The sequence below is a fragment of the Culex pipiens genome, chromosome 2 (assembly GCF_016801865.2).
Source record: "Culex pipiens pallens isolate TS chromosome 2, TS_CPP_V2, whole genome shotgun sequence".
NCBI lineage: Eukaryota > Metazoa > Arthropoda > Insecta > Diptera > Culicidae > Culex > Culex pipiens.
The window spans coordinates 93,525,766-93,539,014 of NC_068938.1; the positions used below are offsets into that span (position 1 = coordinate 93,525,766).

Genomic DNA, 13,249 nt, shown 5'->3' on the forward strand with positions numbered 1-13,249 from the left:
CCAATCAGTCAATCGAGAGACGTGAGATTGATGTATCTAAAATCACCCCCACTCCACCTCATAATTTTCGGATCGTCGACGAGCCAACAAAACTCGGCTCGGTCGGTCCCGAAAATTCATTCTATTGCTGGACGTCGACGAGAACACATCAGAAGCAGATGGCCTGGTGGCCCGGTAGCAGACGGCCTGGAGGTCTGGGAGCAGATGGCTTGGAGGCAAGGACCAGCTAAGACATGCCAGTCGCGGGAGTCGATCATTGGAACTGGCCACCACCTGGACTGGATTGGCCGGAGGCCCCAGGGATGTTCCGATGGGGGGACATTTGCCGGACCGTAAGAGTTGGGGCAATATGGGTATCAAACTTTATGGTTTTTTCTACTGGACATGAAATTTGACATTTTGGCAGTAGTGGCCACAATCCGGAGTGGCCGGAGGCCCCGCGGATGTTCCGATGGGGGGACATTTGCCGGACCGTAAGAGTTGGGTCAATATGGGTATCAAACTTTATGGTTTTTGATACTGGACATGAAATTTGACATTTTGGCAGTAGTGGCCACAATCCGGAGTGGCCGGAGGCCCCGCGGATGTTCCGATGGGGGGACATTTGCCGGACCGTAAGAGTTGGGGCAATATGGGTATCAAACTTTATGGTTTTTTCTACTGGACATGAAATTTGACATTTTGGCAGTAGTGGCCACAATCCGGAGTGGCCGGAGGCCCCGCGGATGTTCCGATGGGGGGACATTTGCCGGACCGTAAGAGTTGGGGCAATATGGGTATCAAACTTTATGGTTTTTGATACTGGACATGAAATTTGACATTTTGGCAGTAGTGGCCACAATCCGGAGTGGCCGGAGGCCCCGCGGATGTTCCGATGGGGGGACATTTGCTGGACCGTAAGAGTTGGGTCAATATGGGTATCAAACTTTATGGTTTTTGATACTGGATATAAAATTTGACATTTCGGCAGTAGTGGCCACAATCCGGAGTGGCCGGAGGCCCCGCGGATGTTCCGATGGGGGGACATTTGCCGAACCATAAGAGTAGGGGCAATATGGGTATCAAACTTTAGGGATTTTGATACTGGATATGAAATTTGACATTTCGGCAGTAGTGGCCACAATCCGGAGTGGCCGGAGGCCCCGCGGATGTTCCGATGGGGGGGACATTTGCTGGACCGTAAGAGTTGGGGCAATATGGGTATCAAACTTTATGGTATTTGATACTGGACATGAAATTTGACATTTTGGCAGTAGTGGCCACAATCCGGAGTGGCCGGAGGCCCCGCGGATGTTCCGATGGGGGGACATTTGCCGGACCGTAAGAGTTGGGTCAATATGGGTATCAAACTTTATGGTTTTTGATACTGGACATGAAATTTGACATTTCGGCAGTTGTGGCCACAATCCGGAGTGGCCGGAGGCCTCGCGGATGTTCCGATGGGGGGACATTTGCTGGACCGTAAGAGTTGGGTCAATATGGGTATCAAACTTTATGGTTTTTGATACTGGACATGAAATTTGACATTTTGGCAGTAGTGGCCACAATCCGGAGTGGCCGGAGGCCCCGGGGATGTTCCGATGGGGGGACATTTGCCGAACCATAAGAGTTGGGGCAACATGGGTATCAAACTTTATGGTTTTTGATACTGGACATGAAATTTGACATTTCGGCAGTAGTGGCCACAATCCGGAGTGGCCGGAGGCCCCGCGGATGTTCCGATGGGGGGACATTTGCCGAACCGTAAGAGTTGGGGCAATATGGGTATCAAACTTTATGGTTTTTGCTACTGGACATGAAATTTAACATTTCGGCAGTAGTGGCCACAATCCGGAGTGGCCGGAGGCCCCGCGGATGTTCCGATGGGGGGACATTTGCCGGACCGTAAGAGTTGGGGCAATATGGGTATCAAACTTTATGGTTTTTGATACTGGATATGAAATTTGACATTTCGGCAGTAGTGGCCACCATCCGGAGTGGCCGGAGGCCCCGCGGATGTTCCGATGGGGGGACATTTTCCGGACCGTAAGAGTTGGGGCAATATGGGTATCAAACTTTATGGTTTTTGCTACTGGACATGAAATTTGACATTTCGGCAGTTGTGGCCACAATCCGGAGTGGCCGGAGGCCTCGCGGATGTTCCGATGGGGGGACATTTGCTGGACCGTAAGAGTTGGGTCAATATGGGTATCAAACTTTATGGTTTTTGATACTGGACATGAAATTTGACATTTTGGCAGTAGTGGCCACAATCCGGAGTGGCCGGAGGCCCCGGGGATGTTCCGATGGGGGGACATTTGCCGAACCATAAGAGTTGGGGCAACATGGGTATCAAACTTTATGGTTTTTGATACTGGACATGAAATTTGACATTTCGGCAGTAGTGGCCACAATCCGGAGTGGCCGGAGGCCCCGCGGATGTTCCGATGGGGGGGACATTTGCTGGACCGTAAGAGTTGGGGCAATATGGGTATCAAACTTTATGGTATTTGATACTGGACATGAAATTTGACATTTTGGCAGTAGTGGCCACAATCCGGAGTGGCCGGAGGCCCCGCGGATGTTCCGATGGGGGGACATTTGCCGGACCGTAAGAGTTGGGGCAATATGGGTATCAAACTTTATGGTTTTTGATACTGGACATGAAAATTGACATTTCGGCAGTAGTGGCCACAATCCGGAGTGGCCGGAGGCCCCGCGGATGTTCCGATGGGGGGACATTTGCTGGACCGTAAGAGTTGGGGCAATATGGGTATCAAACTTTATGGTTTTTGCTACTGGACATGAAATTTAACATTTCGGCAGTAGTGGCCACAATCCGGAGTGGCCGGAGGCCCCGCGGATGTTCCGATGGGGGGACATTTACTGGACCGTAAGAGTTGGGGCAATATGGGTATCAAACTTTATGATTTTTGATACTGGATATGAAATTTGACATTTCGGCAGTAGTGGCCACAATCCGGAGTGGCCGGAGGCCCCGCGGATGTTCCGATGGGGGGACATTTTCCGGACCGTAAGAGTTGGGGCAATATGGGTATCAAACTTTATGGTTTTTGATACTGGATATGAAATTTGACATTTCGGCAGTAGTGGCCACAATCCGGAGTGGCCGGAGGCCCCGCGGATGTTCCGATGGGGGGACATTTTCCGGACCGTAAGAGTTGGGGCAATATGGGTATCAAACTTTATGGTTTTTGCTACTGGACATGAAATTTGACATTTCGGCAGTAGTGGCCACAATCCGGAGTGGCCGGAGGCCTCGCGGATGTTCCGATGGGGGGACATTTGCTGGACCGTAAGAGTTGGGTCAATATGGGTATCAAACTTTATGGTTTTTGATACTGGACATGAAATTTGACATTTTGGCAGTAGTGGCCACAATCCGGAGTGGCCGGAGGCCCCGGGGATGTTCCGATGGGGGGACATTTGCCGAACCATAAGAGTTGGGGCAACATGGGTATCAAACTTTATGGTTTTTGATACTGGACATGAAATTTGACATTTCGGCAGTAGTGGCCACAATCCGGAGTGGCCGGAGGCCCCGCGGATGTTCCGATGGGGGGACATTTGCCGAACCGTAAGAGTTGGGTCAATATGGGTATCAAACTTTATGGTTTTTGCTACTGGACATGAAATTTAACATTTCTGCAGTAGTGGCCACAATCCGGAGTGGCCGGAGGCCCCGCGGATGTTCCGATGGGGGGACATTTGCTGGACCGTAAGAGTTGGGGCAATATGGGTATCAAACTTTATGGTTTTTGATACTGGACATGAAATTTAACATTTTGGCAGTAGTGGCCACAATCCGGAGTGGCCGGAGGCCCCGCGGATGACCGATGGATGGACATTTGCTGGACCGTAAGATTTGGGGCAATATGGGTATCAAACTTTATGGTTTTTGATACTGGACATGAAATTTGACATTTCGGCAGAAGTGGCCACAATCCGAAGTGGCCGGAGGCCCGGCGGATGTTCCGATGGGGGGACATTTGCCGGACCGTAAGAGTTGGGGCAATATGGGTATCAAACTTTATGGTTTTTGATACTGGACATGAAATTTAACATTTCTGCAGTAGTGGCCACAATCCGGAGTGGCCGGAGGCCCCGCGGATGTTCCGATGGGGGGACATTTGCTGGACCGTAAGAGTTGGGGCAATATGGGTATCAAACTTTATGGTTTTTGATATTGGATATGAAATTTGACATTTCGGCAGTAGTGGCCACAATCCGGAGTGGCCGGAGGCCCCGGGGATGTTCCGATGGGGGGACATTTGCCGGACCGTAAGAGTTGTGGCAATATGGGTATCAAACTTTATGGTTTTTGATACTGGATATGAAATTTGACATTTCGGCAGTAGTGGCCACAATCCGGAGTGGCCGGAGGCCCCGGGGATGTTCCGATGGGTGGACATTTGCCGAACCATAAGAGTAGGGGCAATATGGGTATTAAACTTTATGATTTTTGATACTGGATATCAAATTTGACATTTCAACAGCAGTGGCCACAATCCGAAGTGGCCGGAGGCCCCGGGGATGTTCCGATGGGGGGACATTTGCCGAACCATAAGAGTAGGGGCAATATGGGTATCAAACTTTATGGTAATTATGAATCTAGTGAATCTTGGGAAATTTGGACCAGACAATGTAATCGAAAATTTCAAAAACCATCTTGCAAAGTTCTTTGTCATACTGGTCATGTGTAACATAACCACCTGCACCTTTTTTCCTTAAAAATATACTTTTACTTAATGTACTAGTAATATTATGTCTATTAATCATTTGCCAAATCTTTATTGATTTTATTGCGAATTTATTTATTTAATAATACTTTATCAGTACTATAAATTATCATTGATATAATCTAAGCTTGTTTTTTTCTCTATTTATAAACTATTGTCTAATTTTACATCTATAACATGCAGCTTCTAATGTTTATTCTTTAAAGCGGTATACGCACTTCGGAAGGAACCGGTCAAGAAAAAAATCAAATGGGCAGCAGCGGCAGCGTAAGCAAGTCAGAGAGGGTGAAGAAAAGCCCCAAGAAATCGCTCCCTCTTCTTCGTGCTGCTGTTCGTAAAGCTGTTTCTTGACCCCTTTCCTTCCGAGCTGCAGACTAGCCTTAAAATACAATCATCATTTTCATACAATTGATTCTTGATTTTTTATAAAATATATTCTCTTTTACTGTCTATTTTTTTCAATCTTCACCCTTTTCTTCAAACAAGTGAGGTTTGAGCCCTTACTCAATTTATGGAATGGTTAATGTAAGGTACGCACTTCGGAAGGAATCGGTCAAGAAAAATTTCAAATGGGCAGCAGCGGTAGCGAAAGCAAGTCAGAGAGGGTGAAGAAAAGCCCCAAGAAAACATTTCCTCTCTTTTGTTCTGCCGTTCGTAAAGCTGTTTCTTGACCCCCTTTCTTTTGAAGAGCATACCAGTCCTAAAGGATTAACACAAATATTACTATTGTACTTTTGGTAAACTTTTATAACATGCTTAGGACCAACAATTGTAACAAAACACCGCGACAAAAGAAATAGCCTCGGAAATAGCGACATATAAACACGACTCAACACTAAGATAGATTTCAGGAGAAAACAAAACTCGACGGTAACATTTCAAAAGGCATCATGTACAATTTGACACTTTCTGGGTTATTGAATATTCTGAAAGTACTCCTAATAAGCTACCTCGCCACCAAAAATGAGCAAAAGTTACTTCAGTAAAGTCTGTTTAATAATGATTTTAAATAAAGTAACATAAACAAAATCTCTGCCATCAGCAGTCCCTGTTTATATAGCCCTGTCAACCTGTCAAACAAAAGACTACATGAACCTCGTGACGAAAAAGAAGCATCATGAAAAAAGCACTATGTACATTCGGCGAAGAAAAACGAATCATAACAAAGCGTCCCCCTCAATGAAAGCAGGGTGATATAGACGTTGGTGATTTCAAAAGAAGTTATGTTTGTTTTTCTCAAATAAAATTACGGAAATAATGTTTTATTGAATTTGGATGATCAAGTATCAATAAAAGCAAGATTTTTCATCGTTTGTTATCATTAGAACATCTTATTTTGCTTTTATATTAAAATGGGAATTGAAAATGGATGCTCAACATTCAAATGCGTTTTTCTCAAAAAGGATGGTGTGCACATGATGCTTTTTGAAATGTTGGCATCAAATTTTGTTGTTTGGCATTTTGTTTTATTTTGATTTTTCATTTTAGAACACCTTTTCTTGTAATATTTGATATACAATTTTCAGATTTTAGATTTTTTTTTTTCAATTCATGGTTATTTGAATTTTTGAACTTCTTCTTCCTCTACAGAACGAATTCGGCACTGCATTCAAATGAACGAATCTAAATTCGTTGATTGGAACGACTAACAGCTATCAAAAGCTTGAAACCACGTGTTCAGAAATTGTCGAACAATGGTGTTGAATATATATTTGTTTGTACAAATAAATCAAAAATTGAAAACTGCATGTTCTACCCTAAATAAGGACATATCCAGATTTTTAAGTGAAAATGGCGTTCGAATGGTGAACGCCCGAAATGTCAAAAACACGCAGTGGTACCAACATTGCGAAAAAAGGTGTACCATGGCATGACGGCCACATTTTTTTTCTAATGTTGGTGCTACTGCGTGATTTTGACAGTTCGGACGTTCACCAATCGAACGCCATCTTCGCTTAAAAATCTGGATAGGACCCGAAATAAGGACTAAAAAGGACGTTAATTTGAGATCACTCATTGTGTGGGTTGACCAAAAACGTAAAGGGCATTTTCTACCCGAAATAAGGGCTTTTAAGCCAAAAGAACGTTAATTTGAGATCACTCAGTGTCTAGGTCGACAAAAAACTTAAAAGTTCACTTTCTACCCGAAATAAGGGCTTTTAGGCTAAAAAGACGTTAATTTGGGATCACTTATGGTACATTCGTTTGATGGCTAGTTCCACACTGAGTGCCGCACCCAGAGCTGTCAAAGTGTTTCTTTGAAGAAACTCGCGCTAGTTCCGCACGAGTTTCGCCGCCATCTTGGAACTGAAACTCTAGTGCCGCACTCGATATTTTTTCAGTTTCATGCGAGTTCCACGCAAACTGACAAATGACGTTCGATGGAACCAAAACTGGCACCGACAAGTGTGGCACTCAGTGCCGCACCGGCTGTTCAAACGAACGTACCATTAGTGTCACGTGGTTTCGTGCTTTTGACATTTGTTTTGACAGCGATCAGTTGTTCCAATAGAGCTAACTAAGCCCGATCTCACACACACTAGCACACCATTTGTTTTTGCTGGCGGGTACAAATTTTAACCTAAAAATCCTTCGTGTACGTACACGCAATACATACGCACGTAGATAACTCTATTAGCAAACTCGGATTTGCTCATTCGAAAGCAGTTTAATTCGAATTATCGAATCCGCTCTGTATTTAGATATATTTTTATAATTTTTTACCTTTGTACGGCGTACTTTGTGAGGACATTTGTTAGAAACGCCAAAACATGCGACTTTCAAAGGGTTGAATAACATATGTATCAAGCAAAGTCAAAGTTGGGTGCTGAGGTCCTCTTTCCAATAATGTGTAACAACTCCTTCCCGAATGCTTACTTTTCCCAGGCAGCGTGTAAAAAGTGCGCTACCTCTCGCTCGAGGTATCCGTTTGACAGTTGCTCTCCACCGCACGCGCTTCTTTTCGGATTTTCGGGTGACATTTTATACGCAGCAGCAGCGCATTTTCACCAATCAAGTTATCCGCGCGAAGGAAAAAAAATCAATTTCTCCTGGTTTCTGTAAAATCGTCGGCGTCCTATTTCAAGTGCGCGGAAGAAAGTGTCCCCCGCCGCCACCAAGATGTCCGTCGTGATCGAGACCACGATCGGGGACATTACGGTGGATCTGTTCCTGAAGGAGCGTCCCCGGGCAACGCTGAACTTCCTGAAGCTGTGCAAGCTCAAGTATTACAACTTCAACCTGTTCCACACGGTGCAGCACGGGTTCATCGCGCAGACGGGCGACCCGAGCGGTTCCGGCGATGGCGGTTCGTCGGTGTGGGGCGTGCTGGAAGGTAAACACAAGCGCTACTTTGAGGGGGAAACGGTGCCGAAGATTAAGCACACCGAGCCGGGCCTGCTGTCGATGGTTTGCGCCGGGGAGGGTTTGCTGGGGTCGCAGTTTTTCTTTACGCTGGGTCCGGAGCTGCTGTCGCTGGACGGGGGCGGACACTGTGTGATCGGGGAGGTTACGGAGGGTCATGAAGTGTTGCGGAAGCTGAGCGAGGTGATTTGCGACGAGAAGCACCGGCCGTACAAGGATGTCCGGGTTACGCACACGGTGGTGCTGGAGGACCCGTTCGAGGACCCGCGGGGCTTCCGGGTGCCGAGTCGGTCGCCGTCGCCGTCGGCGGAGCGGTTGGCCGGGGGAAGGATTGCGGCGGACGAGGAGATTGACGATACGGAGGGGAAAAGTGCGGAGGAGATTGCGGAGATGATGGCGGAGAAGGAGGCCAAGGCGCGGGCTACGATTCTGGAGATTGTCGGGGACATTCCGGACGCGGAGATGGCACCGCCGGAGAACGTGCTGTTTGTGTGCAAGCTGAACCCGGTCACAACGGACGACGATTTGCAGATTATTTTCAGCCGGTTCGGGAAGATCGTGGGCTGCGAGGTGATCCGGGACAAGGTCTCGGGGGATTCGCTGCAGTATGCGTTTATTGAGTTTGAGGACAAGAAATCGTGCGAGGACGCGTACTTCAAGATGGACAATGTGCTGATCGACGACCGGCGCATTCACGTGGACTTTTCTCAGTCGGTGGCGAAGCTGCGCTGGCGGGGCAAGGGTCGAGGCATCGAGTATCTGGACGGGGCGGACAAGAAGTCGTTCAAGGACATCGAGTACAAGGACGAGCGGCGTGACCGCAAGCGAGCCCCCAGTCGACTGCGCAAATCTACCAGCTCTGCGGAAGAATCCGAGCGGGAGTCTCGGCGAAGCCGCTCGCGTACAAGAAGCTCACGGAGAAGCCCTCGGCGCAGCCCAAGACGGGGACGGCGTACACCAAGGAAGCATCGCGGTGGCAAGCGTCGCAGGCGGTCCCCGTGGCGTCGTGGCCGTGCTGGTCGTGGAGGAGGCGGTGGTGGTGGCGGAGGAGGAGGAGGCAAGTCCGACAAGAAGGTTCAACTCTCGGAGGATAACTCGGCCCACATGGAGGAACGCAACGGGCGCGACATCCGCGTCGTCGCCGGCATGGTGGACTACAAGAACCGTCCGTACCCGACGTCGTTCATCAAGCGAAATGCTCCTCCCGGAGGAGGAGGTGGAGGCAGTGGTGAATCTGCGGCAAACCGTCGCCGTAACCGGTCCCGTTCGCCGCTGCCCTTCCGCAACAAGCGTAGATCGCGTTCGCGCAGCCCGCTGCCCTTCAGAAGACGCTCCCGCTCACGGAGTCCACTCCCGCTGCGGCGTCGGTCACGCTCCCGCAGTCCGCTCCCATTTAGACGGGTGTCGCGCTCGCGAAGCCCCCTCCCGCTGCGCCGTCGCGATTCGCGCTCGTTGAGTCCGGTTCGTCACCGCCAGCGGTCCTACTCGCCCGAACCCATCGCCCCCAGACGTAACCTGTCGCCGTCCCCGGGACCGGCGTCTCGCCACTCGAGAAGGCGCAGCCGCGATTACTCCGGCGCGGAATCGTCCGACGGGTACGACCGGCGTCGAAAGGACTCGGAACGCCGCCGCCGAAGCAGCAGCAGCGGCAAGAAAAAGTCCAAACCCAGCAGCAGCAGCAAACGGTACTCGTCCGGGTCGGAGTCCGACGGGAGCGGCGGATCGGACCGGCACCGCAGACACAAGAGCAAGAAAAGCAAGAAGGACCGCAAGTGAAACGCGATGAAGTTTTGAATTTTGCCTGTTTTTTTTTATTACCATCGGGAAGCGGCATTCGGCCGGGGGAGGACAAAACTCCGGCTGGCTATATAAAACCGTCTTCTCGACTAGGATGAACTTAACACTTGAACACACAGACATGATTGAACTATGAACATTTCACTGGAGAAAACAAAAAAAAATCTTAGATGTAAAACCTTAAACAACGATGTGTACGATAAAAAGCAACTGCGATTGTGCAAAAAATATCCCGCGAGTGTGTTTGTTTGTTTTTTTTTTTGAATATAGATTTGATAATCCTTTCTCTCTGCCATCGAATCTCTTCTTTTTTTTCCAGCAACAGGTTCCGACAGTCCAAACCACGCACACACACACACTCACACGCGCGTAAGCTCGTGTTCCCGGTTGAGTTCGCTCCTCTAGAGTTAGAGTTCAGAGTTCCGTAACGGCCTCGATCCGATCCGTGTCCTAGATTTGCCTAGACCTGTTGCAATTGTACCATCTTTTCAAAAGTTTTCGGTAAGTTCCCCTCTCTGACTCTTCGTCTTGTCCAAAAGCAACTCTCCCACCTTTCAAACCCCAAAGCACTAACTCTGTTGCAACTCGTTTGGAACAAACACCAGACCAGTTGGGCGTACTGCGCGTTCGAAACGTACGAGGCGAGATGGTGGTGCAACGCGTTCGATGGTCTCGAAGAGAGGGGTGTGGTTCCCCCTCTTCCGGTTCTGGTTCCGATAGTGTCTCCACCCGGCGTGGCGCGCGGTGTTGAGAGGTTACGAGAGGAGAATTCGGTGTACCACGCGTTCGATGGTTTGGGTTAAACGTGGATCCTGGTTCCGGCAATTTCCGGTACGGCTTCGACGGTTTAACGAGAACTAGCGGTGGGCGATACCGGATGGTGCTGCACATCATCGTGTGGCGATTGAACGAGAATTCACTACCCGTAAGGTCATGTAAGTATGGTTAGGGTTTGCAAAAAAAAGAAGCAATAAAAGCATTCGTTTAAAACTATCAACTGCGGATCAACTGTTCATTTAGATAAGAATGTTGGTAAGTATTTTTTTACACGTGATAGCACGCAGGGTTGTTACGAACGGCGCAGATCGCGCGGATGGCGTGTTTCGCGCGGACAGCGCGGATCTGGCGCGGATTTGCTGGCTAATTTTGCTCAGGCGCGGATTTCGCGCGGATGGCAATTTTGATAAATAAATTAATTGAGAGGGATAGAATTACTTTCAAGTTATTAAGAAAAATATTATCAGGAATTACGATAATTTGTTATTTCCTTTGAGTGCAAGAATTTTATAATTTTTATTAATTGAATTTTCTTCTGAAAATGTTTGTTTGTATTTTCTTAGTACGAAACGTCGAAAAATGAAGATGAAGATTATGTAGAAATTATTTCTTATATGTTTTTTGTCATTTCTTAACATCTCCGGCTCTAAATATTTAATTTCTTTTGAGTTTTGATTGGGGATTGTTCTGGTGGGCGCCAAATATGAGCTTGATTGGACGTAACAGAAGCTGGCCTCCACTTTCAAATTTTGGAATGGAATTTAATCGGTAGAAATTTTTTTTTTATAAATTTAAACATTCTTGGCGAAAATAAAAAGATCAGAACATTCCAAATTCAAAGCTCCAGAAATAAAAAAAAAACGAAAAAAAAAAATGTTTTAATAGTTTTTATTATTACCACAAAAAAAATCAAAATACATATTATTTTTTTTTCGAAATTTCTTAAATCGTTATTTAAAAAATCTGAAATTTCGAGATTCAAAATTTTAGCAATCTGAAACTCAAAATACCAAAAATTTGGGTAATCGAAAATTTGAAGATTTAAAAAAAATCAAAATTAAAAAGTCAAAACTAAAAAATATCAAATTCAAAACAATATGAAAAAAAAACTCAAATCTAAAATAATTTTAGTATGCTTAAGCTTATAAGTTCTAAAATTCTTAAATTCGTAAATTCTTAAATGTTTTTATTTATAAATTCTTAGTTCTTAAATTCTTGAATTCCACAATGTTTGAAGTCCTATTTTATGTAAGAGATTTTGAAATTATGAGAAGACATTATTTTAAATATCGGAAATTAAATTTCTATCGGAGTGAAATTTTAGCGAGGATTTTGGATTACAAACTGTATAAAAATTCTTAGATTTTGAAATTTAAAATTTTATCATATTATAATTTTAGATTTTGATTTAATTTTGAGGTTATATTTTTGAAGTTAATTTTTTAGGTTTTTAAATAAATTGTATTTTCTATTTTGAAGATTTTTTTTCATGACCCTTGCCTTTACCATCTCTTGAGGATTTTTTTAAATTGATTTATTGCTTTCATTCTTTTGGAGCCTTTAAACATTAAACGAGTTTTTTTTAATCAAAAAATTAGTTTTTCTTCATTAAAAAATAAAATTTCTTAAATGTTGGTCGCGATATTTTTTTATATTGCGTGGATTTCGCGCGGTTTCGGATTTTAGGTCGGCGCGGATTTGGCGCGGATTTTTTTTTTCGACTCTCCCGTAACAACCCTGCACTGGTTAATCACAGTAAGACTTCCAGTTCAAAGTAGAATCTTGATCGCTCAAAAATGCTACAATTTTGCAATTTTAAAGTCGTAAACCGCACCTTGATACGATATGCTGTTTTTACGAACCTAATCCGTTGTGAATTATCAAATTTTCGACGAAATGCCAAAAAAGAGTGCTGAAAAGTTCATCATAAAACATATTTCGGTTACGAAAAGTTCAACTTTTCACAACGTCGCAGGAAAACAATTCTGAAAAATTGAACTTTTCAGAACAACGTCATCAAGGGTTTTGCAAAGCATGAGGAAACAAACTTTCCAGTAATCACAGTTGGGTCAGCAAATCTGATAAATTGATGTAAGGGGGCGGTAACTATGCTGTTCAAAAGAAAGGGGGTTAAGAAACAGCTTTACGAACGGCAGAACAAAAGAGAGGGAACGTTTTCTTGGGGCTTTTCTTCACCCTTTCTGGCTTGCTTTCGCTACCGCTGCTTCCCATTTGAAATTTTTCTTGGCCGGGTTTCTTCCGAAGTGCATACCTTACATAAGCATGGACGCAAAAATAAATATGTATTTTAACAAAAAATCATTTTTCAAGGAGGTTTAACAAAAAGTATGGTACTAGTATTAAAAATCGAATTAATTCAGCACTCGTTGTATTCATCGAATGAGACTACGACTCGTGCTGAAAAAATCATCATTTTGCAACATATTTTAAGCGTGGCCTCGTTGGATAAATGCAACGATACTGAGGAATCAAAGTTTTGCAACGAGTTCCATACAACTTCGAATTTGATTTTTAGTGAAACGATTATTCTCTGGTGTTTTTGAAAGGATCAT

General features: G+C 45.4%; 3 protein-coding genes across 4 annotated transcripts in view; all 3 read left to right on the forward strand.

The window, feature by feature from the left end:
- The window catches only part of LOC120431017 (clavesin-2-like), a 292,456-nt gene that overhangs the window by 192,466 nt on the left and 86,741 nt on the right, over positions 1-13,249 (forward strand). The gene's annotated exons all lie outside the window — the stretch shown is intronic.
- LOC120431313 (protein Star) overlaps positions 1-13,249 on the forward strand; it is a 236,535-nt gene that overhangs the window by 95,667 nt on the left and 127,619 nt on the right. The window lies entirely within an intron of this gene.
- Positions 7,699-10,129, forward strand: LOC120431362 (peptidyl-prolyl cis-trans isomerase sig-7-like). Its single transcript, XM_039596493.2, has one exon. The coding sequence runs from the start codon at positions 7,860-7,862 to the stop codon at positions 9,876-9,878; it is 2,019 nt and encodes a 672-aa protein (XP_039452427.1). The 5' UTR covers positions 7,699-7,859; the 3' UTR covers positions 9,879-10,129.

What these genes read in the sequence shown, in the direction of transcription:
- LOC120431362 (XM_039596493.2), top strand. Translation starts at nt 7,860, where the DNA reads ATGTCCGTCGTGATCGAGACCACGATCGGGGACATTACGGTGGATCTG.